This window comes from Oryzias melastigma, linkage group LG17 (genome assembly GCF_002922805.2).
Source record: "Oryzias melastigma strain HK-1 linkage group LG17, ASM292280v2, whole genome shotgun sequence".
Taxonomy (NCBI): domain Eukaryota; kingdom Metazoa; phylum Chordata; class Actinopteri; order Beloniformes; family Adrianichthyidae; genus Oryzias; species Oryzias melastigma.
Window position 1 is genome coordinate 557786 of NC_050528.1, and position 15194 is coordinate 572979.

The 15194-nt window shown below is 45.7% G+C and overlaps 1 protein-coding gene and 1 long non-coding RNA gene across 2 annotated transcripts in view; one reads left to right on the forward strand and one right to left on the reverse strand.

Moving 5' to 3' along the window:
* Positions 1-15194, forward strand: part of LOC112147723 (receptor-type tyrosine-protein phosphatase F) — a 112633-nt gene that overhangs the window by 93601 nt on the left and 3838 nt on the right. Inside the window, exons 21-28 of the mRNA XM_036216241.1 lie at positions 605-728; positions 797-972; positions 5674-5793; positions 6309-6463; positions 9064-9349; positions 9742-9920; positions 14260-14386; positions 14955-15080. Of these exons, the coding sequence (XP_036072134.1) occupies positions 605-728; positions 797-972; positions 5674-5793; positions 6309-6463; positions 9064-9349; positions 9742-9920; positions 14260-14386; positions 14955-15080 (1293 nt within the window). The remainder of the gene's footprint in view (positions 1-604; positions 729-796; positions 973-5673; positions 5794-6308; positions 6464-9063; positions 9350-9741; positions 9921-14259; positions 14387-14954; positions 15081-15194) is intronic.
* LOC112147372 lies at positions 10630-13313 on the reverse strand. The gene is made up of 2 exons (XR_002919445.2): positions 13144-13313; positions 10630-12539 (listed from the first exon to the last, which is right to left on the reverse strand). It is a non-coding gene; the product is annotated as an uncharacterized LOC112147372 (long non-coding RNA).

The window sequence follows — 15194 nt, forward strand, 5'->3', positions numbered from 1 at the left end:
CATCTGCTCCTCACCTCTCCATCTCACCTGCCCCCCCCCAGCAGGTTCACTGAACTCTCAGGAATCTGACGTCTGGACTGTGAGTAGAAGCTGCAGTGGGGATCTGGCGGGCGGGGGCGGGGACGGGGGCGTCCCCCGGCTGAGGAGCCCTCCGTTTGTCATGTTCGGTCTCTGAACAGAGTTTTCTTCTCATGGCTGGAAACAGCTTCAGATCTGAAGGAAGAGAAGAAGCTGGAGGAAACTGAAGTCTCGCTGCAGAGCAGCAGCTTCTCTGAGGTGCACGTCTAAACCACGTGCACGTCTCCAGCACTTGTCTGCCGTCCCAACCCCTCACAGACCCTCCAATCAGAGGCCGACCTCTCTACCACAGCTACCCTTGTTAGAGCAGAACAATACTGATGTTTGATTTGATTTTTCATCTTCTTAACATGAACCTCAGTGTCTGCCGGTGGTTTCCTGTTTCAGTCCTGTGAAGCGTCTGACTGGGTTTCTAACTCTCAGCTGTTTCTGGTTAAATAGAGGAAATCCCTCAGATGAGACGCAGCGTCCTCAGGCTCCTCCCACAATCCTGAAGCGTCTGACTGTCTTCTGTTTCTCCTCTCAGTCCATTGATCCGGGCCAGCAGTTCACCTGGGAGCACTCCAACATGGAGGTGAACAAACCAAAGAACCGCTATGCAAACGTCATCGCCTACGACCACTCCAGGGTGGTGCTGACCTCCATCGACGGTAGGAGCTCCGCCCCTCGTCCGTGTGTTGGAGAGGCCTCAGAATCGTGATGGTTGTTTGTCTCACAGCCGTTCCCGGCAGCGACTACATCAACGCCAACTACATCGACGGCTACAGGAAGCAGAACGCCTACATCGCCACGCAGGGGCCGCTGCCGGAGACGCTCAGCGACTTCTGGAGGATGGTGTGGGAGCAGAGGTCCAGCACCATCATCATGATGACCCGACTGGAGGAGAAGTCCCGGGTGAGCGCCCACACATGCACTGACGTCGGAATGACAGTGAGACTGTTTTACTGATGACGGGAGGTTAAAGGTTTCCTGGCTGTCGAGGTTTGAAGGAGTCGCAGGAACCGCTGGAGAACAGGAGCGTTGAGTTGATGTTGACAGTTAGGAAGCTAGCACTGCTGTGCTCCTCTAAAGCTGCATTGATCAAAGTCGGGGTTCAAAGGGAACTTCTTCTGAGGGGGCGTGGCCTCTAAAAACCCAGCTGTGGACGCATTCTCCCTCATGTTTCGACTTTCTGCTCAGACGGCGTCCTCATGGAGAAGAGTTCTGCTCTCACTTCTTTGGTTTTAAGGTCGCAGTCTCATTTCTCCGTCTGGCCCTCAAAAGCCTCGGCGCCATAATCAGATTCCTGAAGTTGGAGCTAAAGAGGATTGTCAGCCGTCGTCATTCGTGCGCTTCCTAAATACAGCCAAGCTAATAAAAGAAAAGAGAAGGCAGCGCGTGGCAACTTTAGCTTCAAAACTGGAATTGCTTCCAGTAATTACCATCACAAACTCATCCTCTCAAATTCCTGAGAGGAATAGGCAGCCCCCCCCCCCCCCTTTCTTCTTTGTTAGCGTGCAGACGATGCAAGAAAACCATGAAAGCAGCAGAAATGAAAGAGCGCGTTTTGCTGAACTTCAGATGTTTGATGTTACCTGGAGCTGCGATCATCCAAACTGAAGCTTTAAAATGTTCAAAATCCTGTTTTCAGGCTGACCCCCCCATTCCATCAGTCATTAGAAGAAATTATGGGCTGTCCTCCTGGATCAGAGGATGTTTACTCTGATGCTTTTCATCCAATGACTTTTAACATGATGCTGAGGGCGCACGTGTCCTCACCAACGCCGTTCTGTACATTTAACGCGTCTGAGTGGCAATTTCAGAGGCGTGCGCACGTGTGACAGATAAGGAGGCTGTGATGCTGCAGATGCAGCTGCACATACACATGCGGGGATTAAATAAAGAGAACCGCTGCGACACAAGCAATTTAAAAAGAAATGAAACCTCCTCAGAGTTTGCTGCTCGCTTTCTGCTGAGCAGACTCGCCGCACGGCCTCAGATTAAAGTGGAGCTCCACGAGCTGGAAGTCATCAGTCAGACCAGAAGGAACGTTCTGCTCCAGGGATGTAGAGGGAAATCCATTCAGCGATATCTCGCAATGTTTTGTTTGCTGATACTTGTATGGATTTAAAATGCTAAAAACAATATTTAATCAGAAAAGTTGCATTACCTGCAATAATGTGAATGCATGTGGTCACGGAGGACGCTGAAGCAATTCACTTTAATTGCTGTTTAATGTCCTGAACATGCTGAACATTTTGATGCCAAACTTAGATAATTTTCAGAAGGTGCAACAAATTTGAAAATATCGCATACATTTCGTAAAATGTATAAATACCAAAGTAACAGTGGAAATGTCCTGATTGGGCTGATTATTTTAATACTAAACTTGTATAATTTGCAGAAAGTGCACAAATATTTGAAAGAAATTACATGAACAAAAATTGCAAAATTGGCATAAAAATAAAAAAATTATGTAATTTTTTTTTTCAAAAAAAGTAACAGCAGGAATGTGCTGAACGTTTGATACCAATACTCCATAGGTTTCAAAGTGCACAAAGATCGCAAAAAACTTTGAGATGCATAAAATATCAAAAGTACAAGTATGAATGCCCTGAACGTGCTAAACGTCTTAATACCAAACCTGCATAGTTTGCAGAAAGTGCGCAAATATTTGAAGAATTACATGAAAAAAACTTGCAAAATTGGTGCAGAATTAAAACAAATTGAAAGAAATGGTAAAAACTTGAATGTCCTGAACATGCTGAATGTTTTGATTGCAGAATTTGCAGAAATGTGAAAAAAATTCCCGTTTAATTTCTATGGGGATGAAAATTCACATTAATTGTGTAAAATCTTAAAACCCGGAAATGTGCGAATACCAAAAGTACCAACATGAATGTCCTTAACAAGCTGAACGCTTTGATGCCAAGATTGCAGACATTGGTAAAAGTGTAATTGAATTTTTATGAATCAAAAAACGAACAGAAGAATAAATGAGGAATAATGATGAAGAGAAACAGGATCACTAGAGTGTGAATGATTACAAAGCATTCACACTATTCACTATTATGAGCATCCTTCTGCGTCTTTCTTTTGTTTTCCACCTAAACCCCCAACCATTGGCTGACCACGCTGAGCCTCAATTGGCCAGACTCTCACCAATGCACACCCCTATTCTGGTTAGTGCAAGAGTACCTAGCTGCAGGTAAGATGGCGGATAGACCTGTTGAAGCCGATGGATGTCCCATGGAAGCTGTTAAAGGGCGGAGTCTGTGATCTCGAAAATGGAAGTCTTACTTTTATGTTATTTTTTGTTGCTTATGTTATTATTGTTGGTTTTTGCTGTATTTTTATTTCATTATTATCGTTATTTTCTTAACCCTTTGGAACCGGCGGACGCCCTCAGGCGTTATGTCGTGCAGCTGTGAGATCAGCGCCGTAAAACGTCTCTAAAATAAACTTATTTGAACATTCTGTGATTGACATTTTAAGGAGACAAATAGAGAATATGGCATTTCTTTGTAGTTTTTGGCCAAAAGCGATCTTTTATTTTAATAAATATGTCAATGATGAACGTCTGACAGCTGCAATGCAGAACGGTACTGTGGTGGGCGGAGCCTAACTGAGCTGTCTGCTTTTAGAAATCTAACAATGAGGAAACCGATCATTATTTCATTTTGGGATGGGAAATGACAGGAATGTTCTAGAATAACGAGCACCAACATCGTCTCAAAGTTGCAGAGACTCCACGGTCCCCCATGAAAATCCCGCCCACCGCCATCATGGGAAACAGTTCGGAGTGAGGAGATTCCAGCCGAAACCTCTCTTTTATTTTTCACAAACACACTGAGGGAAACTTGTATAAAAACAGAGTTCCAGTAGTAAAAATGAAAAGCTAAGAAGTTCACGCAGTGAAAATAAACAGCTTCGGTTGGACATCCATGAGCTCGTCAGCTCCATCCGCTAGATTACCTGCAGCCAGGTGCTTCTCGATTAGTGAGAGCGCCATGGACGGATGTTTTCAGTAATAAATTCCCACCTTGGGGGCGTGTCCTATTTCAATTCTATCACAAATTGATTTCCCTGCCCTCATTTAGGCACGATAATCTCCACAGAAGTGAATCTGGAATGAAAGGATCTCGGCTGTTGTGAGCAGAGAGCCAAAGGGATTCTGGGATGTGTGTTTTACAGGGCGTTCAGCGGCTTGTTGTCTTTGTGCAGATCTCACGAGGGAGCTGCAGACACAGACGCTCTTCTGCAGCAAAGTTTGTTTTTCTAGCTTCGCCTCCATCTGCGAGGCGTGCGTGGCGTTTGAGGAGCGGCCGCGGCGGCTCTCTAAGAGACGCCGCATCAGAAAGTCTGTCAGAAGCCGAACATGAAGGTCCTGGTCAGTGGGGAGAACTGCCGCTCAAATCCACTCCAGGGTGAGCTCCTTTGTTTCTGCGCAGTCACTGCAGATGCAGGGAGGTGGGCGGAGTCTTTCCAGGCATTCGTAGAGAGCCAATTAGAGTGGAGCATCATGAATGGCGGACAGCTGCTCGCTCCTGGAAACACCTCCACACATAATCAAAGCGCTTCCTGCTGACCAGTTAACTGGAGCCGCAAGAGAGATCTGCCTTCCACCTTCAGTCAGCACCCAGAACTTTTTCTTTCCAAAAAAAGTTCTGGGCGCATATGGTGGTGAGTCACGCTCCAACCACACAACCAGCGGATTTCTGCTGCCAGAGAGAGCAGCAGCTGGACAAGCATGAGGAGATCCCACAGCAGCAGATCCTCACTGGCTCTGAAAACACAAACACGATGAAGGTCAGACGGAAAGCACTCTGTTTCTGAGTCTGCACAAACATCCGTCAGTCAGTGCAGCTTCTGGGGGGTGGACTGTGAGGGGGGTGGCATGTTTTGCACGAGCGTGTCCGCCTGTCAGCGTCCAGATGATCATCCAGTCATTCACACTTTCTGAGCTTTTCTTCAAAATGACCAGAACCCGGTTCTGCTGCAGACTTGGTCGGATGAACACAGACGTGTCTGAAAACCTCCACAGCACCAGAAGCTGCAGACAGAACCGACCGTCGGGCCGCGGCAGCTTCTTTCTGGAACCATGTGACTCCTCGTCTCCTGAAGTGTGGCGTGTTGTCGGCCGCACTCAGATTGTGTTTTGAAAGCACATGAATCCTCGCGGGGGGGGGGTCCTCTGAGGAACTCCTGATTTAAAGCCAGACCGCAGTGAGAACGGCGAAACGTTTCATTTTCCAAAACAGTCGGGCCTTCACATATGGAGCCAGGTGGTCCGACCTGCTGTCCCCGTCACAGGTGGCCAGCCCGGGTATTTAGACACATCTCCCTCCACAAAGCAGGCGGCGCCGCCACAAAGGCGCCAAAAGCGTTCATGACAAAGGTCTGCAAAGCACTGAGCAATTACCTGATTGAATGTGATCAGAGGCTGGGAGGAAGGAAGCCAGCTCTCCCGCTCAGCTCAGGCGTGCACGTTCACACCTGTGAAGCTGGAGCTGTCCTCAGGTTTTAATTAGAGGGGGCGGGGCCTTTGGCATGACCTCCTGGACGCTCCACATCCACATCAGCAGCTCCGTCCTGACAGCTCGCCCTCTCTCATAGGTGAAGTGTGACCAGTACTGGCCGTCGCGAGGAACCGAGACCTACGGCATGATCCAGGTCACCATGCTGGACACCGTGGAGCTGGCCACCTACAGCGTCCGCACCTTCGCTCTCTACAAGGTAAAGGCTGTCACTGTCGCTTTTCCTCCGTTCATGCTCTCCTCTGCTTTGATTTCTCTCCCTCCGTTCTCAATCCTGTTTTTTTCCAGCGTTGTTATAATCCTCAATTAAAGAGGAGCCTCTGGCTGCAGCGATTTCTGCTTTTCAATTAGGATGGGTTTCAGAGAAACTCTGAGTTCAGTTCACGGACTCGAGCGGCTCCAGAGTTCTGTTTGCTGAGGTCAGACGATGACGGATCTGCACAGACGTTTCTGTTCATTTGGTTCCACTCTGCTCACAAAAAGTCCTTTTATGTTAACAAAACCTGAGGGGAGGGGGCAGCAATCACAGATAAAAGCATGCAGAGATGAAGCTGCAGAGGGGGGCATAAACTACAGCCCACAGTAGAGACATTTTCATGGGCGAGAGCAGAGGAGGACTCAAACGGCTTCATCTGCCGTCTTCTAAGCATTTTCCCAGCATGAGACGTTTGTGTTAAAGCTGTCCGTCTAAAATCACGCTCACCTGCCCCCCAGAACGGTTCCAATGAGAAGAGGGAAGTGAGGCAGTTCCAGTTCATGGCCTGGCCGGATCACGGGGTGCCTGAGTACCCCACGCCCATCCTGGCCTTCCTGCGGCGGGTCAAGGCCTGCAACCCCCTGGATGCAGGCCCCATGGTGGTCCACTGCAGGTGAGGATCCTGCTCCTTCAGATGCTGCTAGAACTCTTTGGCATCTGATGAGCATTGACTTCATTTCATTGTTGGGTCCTCTTAAGATGGACTCACAAATCCTCCTTTCTGGACTTTTTACAGTACATTGTGTTCTGCGTCCTGATTGGCTGTTTCTATGAAGGTTTGAACTTTGAGAGTTTAAAGAAGAGATAAAGGTGTGAAAATGTTCACCTATGAAGTGTGTAGTGAGGATCCATGGCCTGCTGAGGAGACGTTTCCTGTTGGCACAGACGGCTGTCAGAACCAGGTGGAACAGAATTGAAGCTGAAACATCTAAACCTTTGATTTCAGATTAGTGTTGTAGAACAAGCGGATCAATACGACTATGATTGACGGCTCAGCATTCCTGCAGACGCTGCTGCTTCAAACTCACTCAGACCAGTTTGGAGGCACAGAAACAGAAGCTCAGAACCCAGAACAGGGTTTGTGGTTAACCCTGTAAAGCCCAGGACATCACCTACAGATGATATTAGTTATGATCTGTTAGGAGGTTTAAGTTTTTGTTCACAGCAATGTTAAGATCCAAAAGTATTGACAAGTCTTCAGGAAAAAAAGTGCCTCAGTTAGCAACTGTCTCTCATTGATCCACACATTTTTAACACAATGTAACTGCAATTTAAAGTTATTTATATACTAATTTAGAATTATTCTAATACAGCAAGCAGTCATTAAAAATAACAATTAAGAAATTATACTGACCAAAAAGTTCAGACATTTTCTTCCAAAAGTGTTTTTGAGATTTAATTGAAGCAGCCATTTTGAAATGCACTACTGTCCCTAGTGGAATGACGAGGAACTGCAGGGCAGAAAACATGGAACAAGTTACTTTAGCCTCATGTCCACCGAGCGGTCCGGTCCGGTAAGGGGTAGTACGGTCCGGACCAGTTAATTCTGCAGTGTTTCCACTCAGCGAAACCTCTCTTCGACTGAGCGGTTTGTTTGCATGCGTGGTGTAGACCGCTAGCGTGTCATTGCAGTGCGGCGACTAGCTAAGCAACAACAATAGAGGTCATCCAGCAGCTCGTCTTTTTCTGGCTTAACTTTTTAAACATTGTTTAGAACAGGAATTTAATGTTTGAAAGTTGAAAGTTGCAGGTGAAGAACACCGCCGTAAAGAGGAAAATGGAATCGCTAGCTTAGCGCTATATTGATGCTTTCTAATGTTGTCATCACTTTCTGCCAATCAGAGAGTGTCTACAGCGGCTCCGCCCCAACCGTCTATTTCTATTTTTCTATGAACTGATGGGGGCCCTCAAGAGGTACGGGTCAGAACTGTTTATTGGGTCCCTTAACAACGGAAACGCTCAAAATACCGGATCAAACCGGACCGTACTGCTCAGTGGAAACGAGGCTATGGGGTTCCCTCATTTATCCTGAGGGTTATATTCTAAAAATAACCCACAATCGACAAAGTCCACAACGTAGGATTCACTCTTTAAGAAATTCTGTGTCTTGTTTTAACTTTCAGAATTCAAACCTTCATAGAGAGATAAGTCCAGAATCATAGAACATAAACACAGATTTGATATAGCGGAGATTTATGTTTGCTCTTTAGCATTCACACTCTCCAGGCTCTTTTTAGACATTTTATTTACGGTTTTATCCAACGTCTTAATGCCTGAGAGAACGACATTTTACCCTTCAGTGATAGAAAGCGCAGCACTCTTAGATATCAGTCTCCAGTCTGGAGGTTCTGGTATGGACATATTTTTAAGTTTGTAATGTGGTTTTACTTTGATTCTTTTGTCTATTGGTCTTAGTATTTTTATATGAATAATTATTGTACATTTTATGCATGAGTTTCTGTTTTTTATAGTTGTGTTATTTGGACCTTGAGTATGTAACAATAAATTATTCTGTAAATTATTCATGTTTAGGGATACAGAACAAAGTTTTTAGAAATGAATTAAGAAAAATGTATATCTTTAAATTCTTTACAGATATATTTATCTCTCCACCAAACATCCATATCTGAAATATCATGTAATGATGGTTCCTCTCTCTATAGGTTGATTTATGTAAAACATGGTTAAAGACAATTTCTCTGAACTGGGTATAATGTAACAGAAGGGTCGTGACCTCCACGAGTCATCATCTAGCTTCCAATCAAATCCATGAACTGTTATTTCTGTACTGAGCATCTTCTCTTTGTTTAGTATCTGATGGTTTATATCATATATTTGTAATCAATTCTCTGTAGTGACCTCCATGCATGGAAGGGTTAACATGCTTTACATGTTTGACTGTTTAATCGGCTGAATGTGATGCAGATACGCGGTTCATGCAGCCTGTTGGTGAAGTGTTGTGCATCGATGCAAAGTCGACATTTTGTTCAGTCATGTTAATCACATAAATGGTTGATGAGTAATGATTCTAAAAACACTGGCGCTGAAGTTTGTTAATGAAAGTTTTGATTGTGCCAATGACGTGTTTTAGAAACGCATCATAGAAAACACGACGTGAATGTTATAGAAGTTTAGCATCCTCTGTGAGCGAGCGCATCAGGGATCCTGAAACGTCTCTGGTTTTGATGTGAACTCTGTCCGTCCGTCCCCCAGCGCCGGCGTGGGCCGGACCGGCTGCTTCATCGTGATCGACGCCATGCTGGAGCGCATGAAGCACGAGAAGACGGTGGACATCTACGGGCACGTGACGTGCATGCGCGCGCAGAGGAACTACATGGTGCAGACGGAGGACCAGTACATCTTCATCCACGAGGCTCTGCTGGAGGCCGCCACCTGCGGCAACACCGAGGTCCCGGCGCGCAACCTGTACGCCCACATCCAGAAGCTCACCCAGCCCCCGCCCGGGGAGACCGTCACGGCAATGGAGCTGGAGTTCAAGGTGTGTGTGGGGGGGTCAGGTGTAACTTAATGCTGGAGGGGTCTTCACCTCGTCAGCTGGGAGGGAAACGGAAATGTTTTATTGTTGCACCGAGTCAAAGGTGGTGGGGGGGCACCTTTAATCTGCCGAATCAGCTGATGCTCAGAATTTATCCCTGTGACATTGGTGCTGAGACCCCCCCACAGCAGCATCAGCACATCCACAAACATCCAGGGACAACAACCCCCCCACCCCGCTGCCTGACAGCTTCAAATGATTGACACTTACACACGGACAGCCTTCAAGGTTACCCCCCCTTCTGTCAATACCCATCGACGGTGACATCACCCCCATGATCCTCTCTGTCTGGAGTCCGCTCCAGCTGCAGAACTGATTGGTTTCCATCTTTTCAGAGGCTGGCCAACTCCAAAGCCCACACATCCCGCTTCATCAGCGCCAACCTGCCCTGCAACAAGTTCAAGAACCGGCTGGTCAACATCATGCCGTTCGAGTCCACGCGCGTCTGTCTGCAGCCCATCCGCGGCGTGGAGGGCTCCGACTACATCAACGCCAGCTGCATCGACGGATACAGGTCAGCGAACGGCGTGCAGCAGCTGGAGGCTGCCGTCATTTCTTTAAGCCTTTAACCAGGAAGACTGCAGATCTATAGAAGTTAAATTTAAGACTTAAAGCCAAATTTAAGACCGTATGGGTCCTCAGGGTACCGGAATTTCTCTGAGGACATCCAAAGGGATTAATAAAGTATTTTCTATTCTATTCTATTTTAAGACCGTATGCTCAAAGAAAACAAAAAAGTCTAAATAGCAAACACTAGATAAATTTAAGAACACAACAAAATGATGAACCAGAGGTTTGATATGACCACAAATATTGAATTGACACTATTATTATTGGTAAAATAATTATTATTATTTGTGTTAATTATTATTTACTAATTAGCTATTAAAGTTACCTCCTTAATAGCTGATTGTGCACCAGTGAAGATCACTTAATTTGAATTATCTTCACTGGCTGAAGTTAAACAGGTTTTTCCTTTTATTTTATGGCTGCAGTACGACTCCACCAGGAAACCGACCGCTGCCGGTGGTTTATTGTGCTGTCTGACTTTGCACATGTGCAGTAAGAATCAGCAGGAGAAATGTGTATCGTTAAGTTTTAATCAATACCACTAATCAGTACAGAGTTGAAGTTAGCTGCGTTAGCCACATCACAAGCGTAAGCCATGTTAGAAGCGTTAGCCACATTAAAAGTGTTAGCCGCATTAAAAGTGTTAGCTGTGCTAGCCAAGATAGAAGCATTAGCTTTGTTAGCCACATTAGAAGCATTAGCTGCGTTAGCCACATTAGAAGCATTAGCTGCGTTAGCAACGATAGAAGCATTAGCCACATTAAGAGCTTTAGCTCCAAAAGCCACCTTAGAAGAGTTAGCTGAGTTAGCCACAATAGAAATGTTAGCTGCAAAAGCTACGTTAGAAGCATTAGCCGTGTTAGAAGTGTTAGCCACATTAAAAGTGTTGCTGTGTTAGTCAAGATAGAAGCGTTAGCTTCGTCAGCCACGATAAAAGCCAAGTTTTCTCCGCGTCAGAATCAGCTGATTTAGCTGAAGAGTTATGGTAGTTCATTGAGCGCATGTGATGTATGTCACGTAGGTGTAGCCGGCGACGTCTCTGGTGTCTTCCTGCACTCTGCATGTTCACACAGTGAAGGTATCAGTTTCTGCTACAGTTTTTTGATACCTGTATGAGAACAGGAAGTGACAAGCTGTGTGGCAAGCCAAAGGGGTCAAAAATCACCAGGAAAACCGCAGTAAAAAACTGCGTATTGGCCATGAAAAACGCCGCTTTTGGCAGACGTTTTAAAAGTAGCACATAAATGATGGCGTCTTGTGGTGTCCCACGTATAAACCGTCTGTCTGTTGTGTCACATACTTGCGTCAAATACGCCGTTTTGCGTGAATACAGTGGCTACAGCCTTGAGACATTAACTTTTTTCCGCATGTGTAGAAGCGGCAATATTCTGCAGCTTATTCATGTTTTAATTTTCTTTTGATGACTTTTAGCAACAGTATTATCTTGATTGTATTATCTTGACCCAAGGTCATACGCGAAAAAACGCCGCTTTTTGTGCCCGTTTTGGGGCCACACAAGACTGTATTTTACGTGTTACTTTTAAAACATGCACTGAAAGCAGCGTTTTTCATGGCCAATACAGCATTTTTACCGCGCTGTTCCTGGTGATTACTGACCCCTTTGGCTTGCCATAGGGTCTGCTGCTGTAAAGTCAGGATTCAGCGAGCGTGAAACGGGTTCTGTTTGGTTCTGGACCATGAAAGAGATGCCGCCCCCCCTCTCCCCTTACATCCTCTTCTGGTCTTAAGTCTTGCTGGTGGTGGTGGTGGTGGGGGGGGGTCCTCCATTGTTGCTGTGTAAATAGCTTAATTGCAGCAAGTGTGTCTTATTATAGTGTTTCCTCCTCCCCCCTCTCCTCCCAACATGGCGGCACACAGCCGTGCGTGCCGGGACCCGTTGTGTGCAGCAGTGGCGCCGTGTAATTAAGCTGCTTGCATAAATAAAGCTAAACAGGGGCCCCCGGTGCCCTTCACCCCAGAGCCCGGAGAAGAGCCAATAATATGCTAAGCTAATGGTTGGGGGGGGTCATTGATTCAAGCTATGCGTTTTGGGGGTGGGGTGTAATGAAAGTCTGCATCCTTCGATGCTGCAGTTGTGTGTATGGGGGGGGGTAACCCCCTCATGGGTGGAGGTGTCTGTTTTGGCTGGGGGGAAATTTCATGACGGCGGGAGGATCATCTTAGAATGCAGCGCTCATGCCTCTTCATGATGGAAGGAGTTCTTCTGTTTCTCTCCTTTTGCCCCCCTCCCTCGGTCGGTTTCTGTTGGCGTGAGACCGTGAGCGTTCAACCTAATCTCCCAGTTCCATGTTAGCGGCTGGCCCGCAGCGCCGTCATCAGGCGTTCAGCCTCAGACAGCAGAACACCTACACCTGCATGCAGGTGGACGTGTGCAGCAAACACCTGAGTGTGTTTGTTTGCTCCTGTGTGCCGGAGATAAAGCCGTCCCGCTGACCGGCGCGCTGCTGCCCCCCAGTGCAGAGAGAGGGAACTGCGGCGGGATGAAGTCACGTAGGACAGCAGCAGGATGAGCTCATCCCTGTAGTTTCATCAGACCCCCCCACTGTGTTAGAGGATAAAGGGAGGAGAAGAAACACTATTATTGATAATTGCTGTAAAACTAAATACCTCAAATGAACAAAAATGTTTTTACACGTTTTATTTTACGCTATACAGTAAAATAATCTCATCAGTCAGACGGATCCACTAAATGATTCTGTGAAGATTTTTTATTTAATCCAGAAACTAAAGATCAAATATTTTGATTTTTATTTTATTTTATGAACCTTTTAGAATGAAAGATTTCTGCAGCTGACAGGATACGTTTGAGATCGATTTTTTGAAACCTTTTTCACAAACCAAGGAAAGAGAAGACAATAAAAATAAATATTGTGTTAGATGCTTTAAAGGAAACAATAATTATGATTTACCACATTTAATTTATTACTAAGTTACCATAATCCAGTGACGTGCGGTGAGGTTCACGGCTGGTGAGGCACTGATGTCATCAGTCAGATTTACAAACATCTGAACTCTGCAGATCAGCTGATTCACCGTTTGATTGACAACAGTTTATGTGTGTTGTTTAAATTTTCATTTCAACATTTTCTTCTGTATAAAAACTGTAGAATAAAAAAAAATCACCAAAATAGTTAATATTGACTTACTTTTACTTATGAATGAAGTCTGTGCGTCGCTCCTTCTGCAGAAACACGTGAATGTTGAGTCTTTGTTTCAGTGAGATCACTACCAGTGATGAGTCTCCACACATTTCTGAGTTTAGACACAAAATCCTCCATTTAGAAAATTATGCTAAGCAATATTAAATAATATCTGGACGGCTGCACTTGACTTTCTACCTCTAACTCTTTTATTCTTTAGCCATTGCGCCACATTGTCTGGGATCACCAGCGCCCTCTGTCTTGAAGCATGCGTACTGCGGGTCTCACCTGGTGTATTTCTAAAACACATCTTTAGTGTATAAAAAGACTAAATGAGTCACAAACTGGCAGCAATGTAATCAGACAGATGGACAGAAATAGAAAAATGAAGAAGTTAAAAATAAAGCGGATTAGTGAAGATAGACTAAAACAGTAGAGTCCATGCATCAGCTGCTGCTCAGCCATGTAGGGGAGGTGTGGACCGCTGCCTCACCTGCTGCTTTCTCTTGTATTTAAACAGGAAATTAGCAAATTACTGACTTTTTTCCCAAAGAAACATTGAAAACCCACACAGAAATAAGCAATCATTGAACAGACATGTCTAAGAAATATTTGATTTTTAATAATGGACACATGTATATTTATCTTATTTGTGTATTTTTCAAGCCATATTTTAAATTTGAGTGCACCTCCCTGCCATAGTCCAGCTCTTCACATCCATCAGTCTAAGGTGGAAAAAGAAAACTCTCCATGACACTGAATCAAGGGTGAATAGATGTGAATAAAAAGCTGAAATGAAAGAAAAACGTTTGTGAGAAACGATTCAACAGATTAATTAATTGATGAGAAAAACTGGTTTTCTCAAAGTAAAGATTTTAGGGAGAATCTGAGCTTTCAGTCGTCTGGTTAGTAAAGAGGCAGAATCTGCTGCTGCGCTGAGGAAACGTTTGGATCTGAACTGAACCTTCAGACCTGCAGCGTTTTCCTTCTGTCTGCAGTGATTTGATGAAGCTGGAACCACATGTCAATAATGCATAATCCCCGTTGTAGTGAAGTGTCGAGTTTCCAGCCTTCATGAGTTTGAAGTTTAGATTTCCCTTTTCTCTCCGTCGGTCGACGCAGACAGCAGAAAGCGTACCTGGCCACGCAGGGACCGCTGGCTGAGACCACCGAGGACTTCTGGAGGATGCTGTGGGAGCACAACTCCACCATCGTGGTCATGCTCACCAAGCTGCGAGAGATGGGCCGGGTAAGAGCGTTTCAGGTTCTGCTGCTCAAACACGGCGCTGAACCGTGACCTTCTCATCACCATGGTGGCAGTCCTCTAGGGTTCAAACCAAGATGCTTCTGTTTGGAAAACGTCGATAACTGGCTGCAATCCAAGCGTAATTCCTGCACTGCACTTTATTCCAGCTCTCTTGTTGCCATGACGTCTTCATGGCAACGTTTTCTGGAGTTTATGTCTGACAGGAGAACGATAAACACAGATTTCAATGCTACATTTGTCTTGATGCTAAACTGAACATCTGTAAAAGTTAGGAGGAAGTGACGCTGGACTTCTGTCACGTTTAGCTGCTTTCCACCTTTTCTGCAGCCAAAGTGAAGCTTAGAATCCAGAGTTCAAGAGCAGAACGTGCTGTAGAGTTAGACTCATTTCAGCTTCAATCAGGACAAATACAGAACCCCCTCCTGCAATTCCAAACATCATCAATACTTTATGAACTGAACTGAATCAGGAGGAAGCAGAAACATTTGTTCACCTGAGACCCAGAATGCTTTAGGAGGCAGGAAGAAACCTTCTGTCCTTCTCTCTGCAGGAAAAGTGCCATCAGTACTGGCCCGCAGAGCGCTCGGCCCGGTACCAGTACTTTGTGGTGGACCCCATGGCGGAATACAACATGCCCCAGTACATTCTGCGAGAGTTCAAGGTCACGGACGCCCGGGTAGGTCGGCTCAATCCAGTCTGCTCAACGTCGTCTGCGCAGTGTGGTCTGCTCAGTCTCGTCTGCTCTTCCCCGCCTGTCCTTCACGTCTTTGTGTTCTCTCAAAGACGCGCA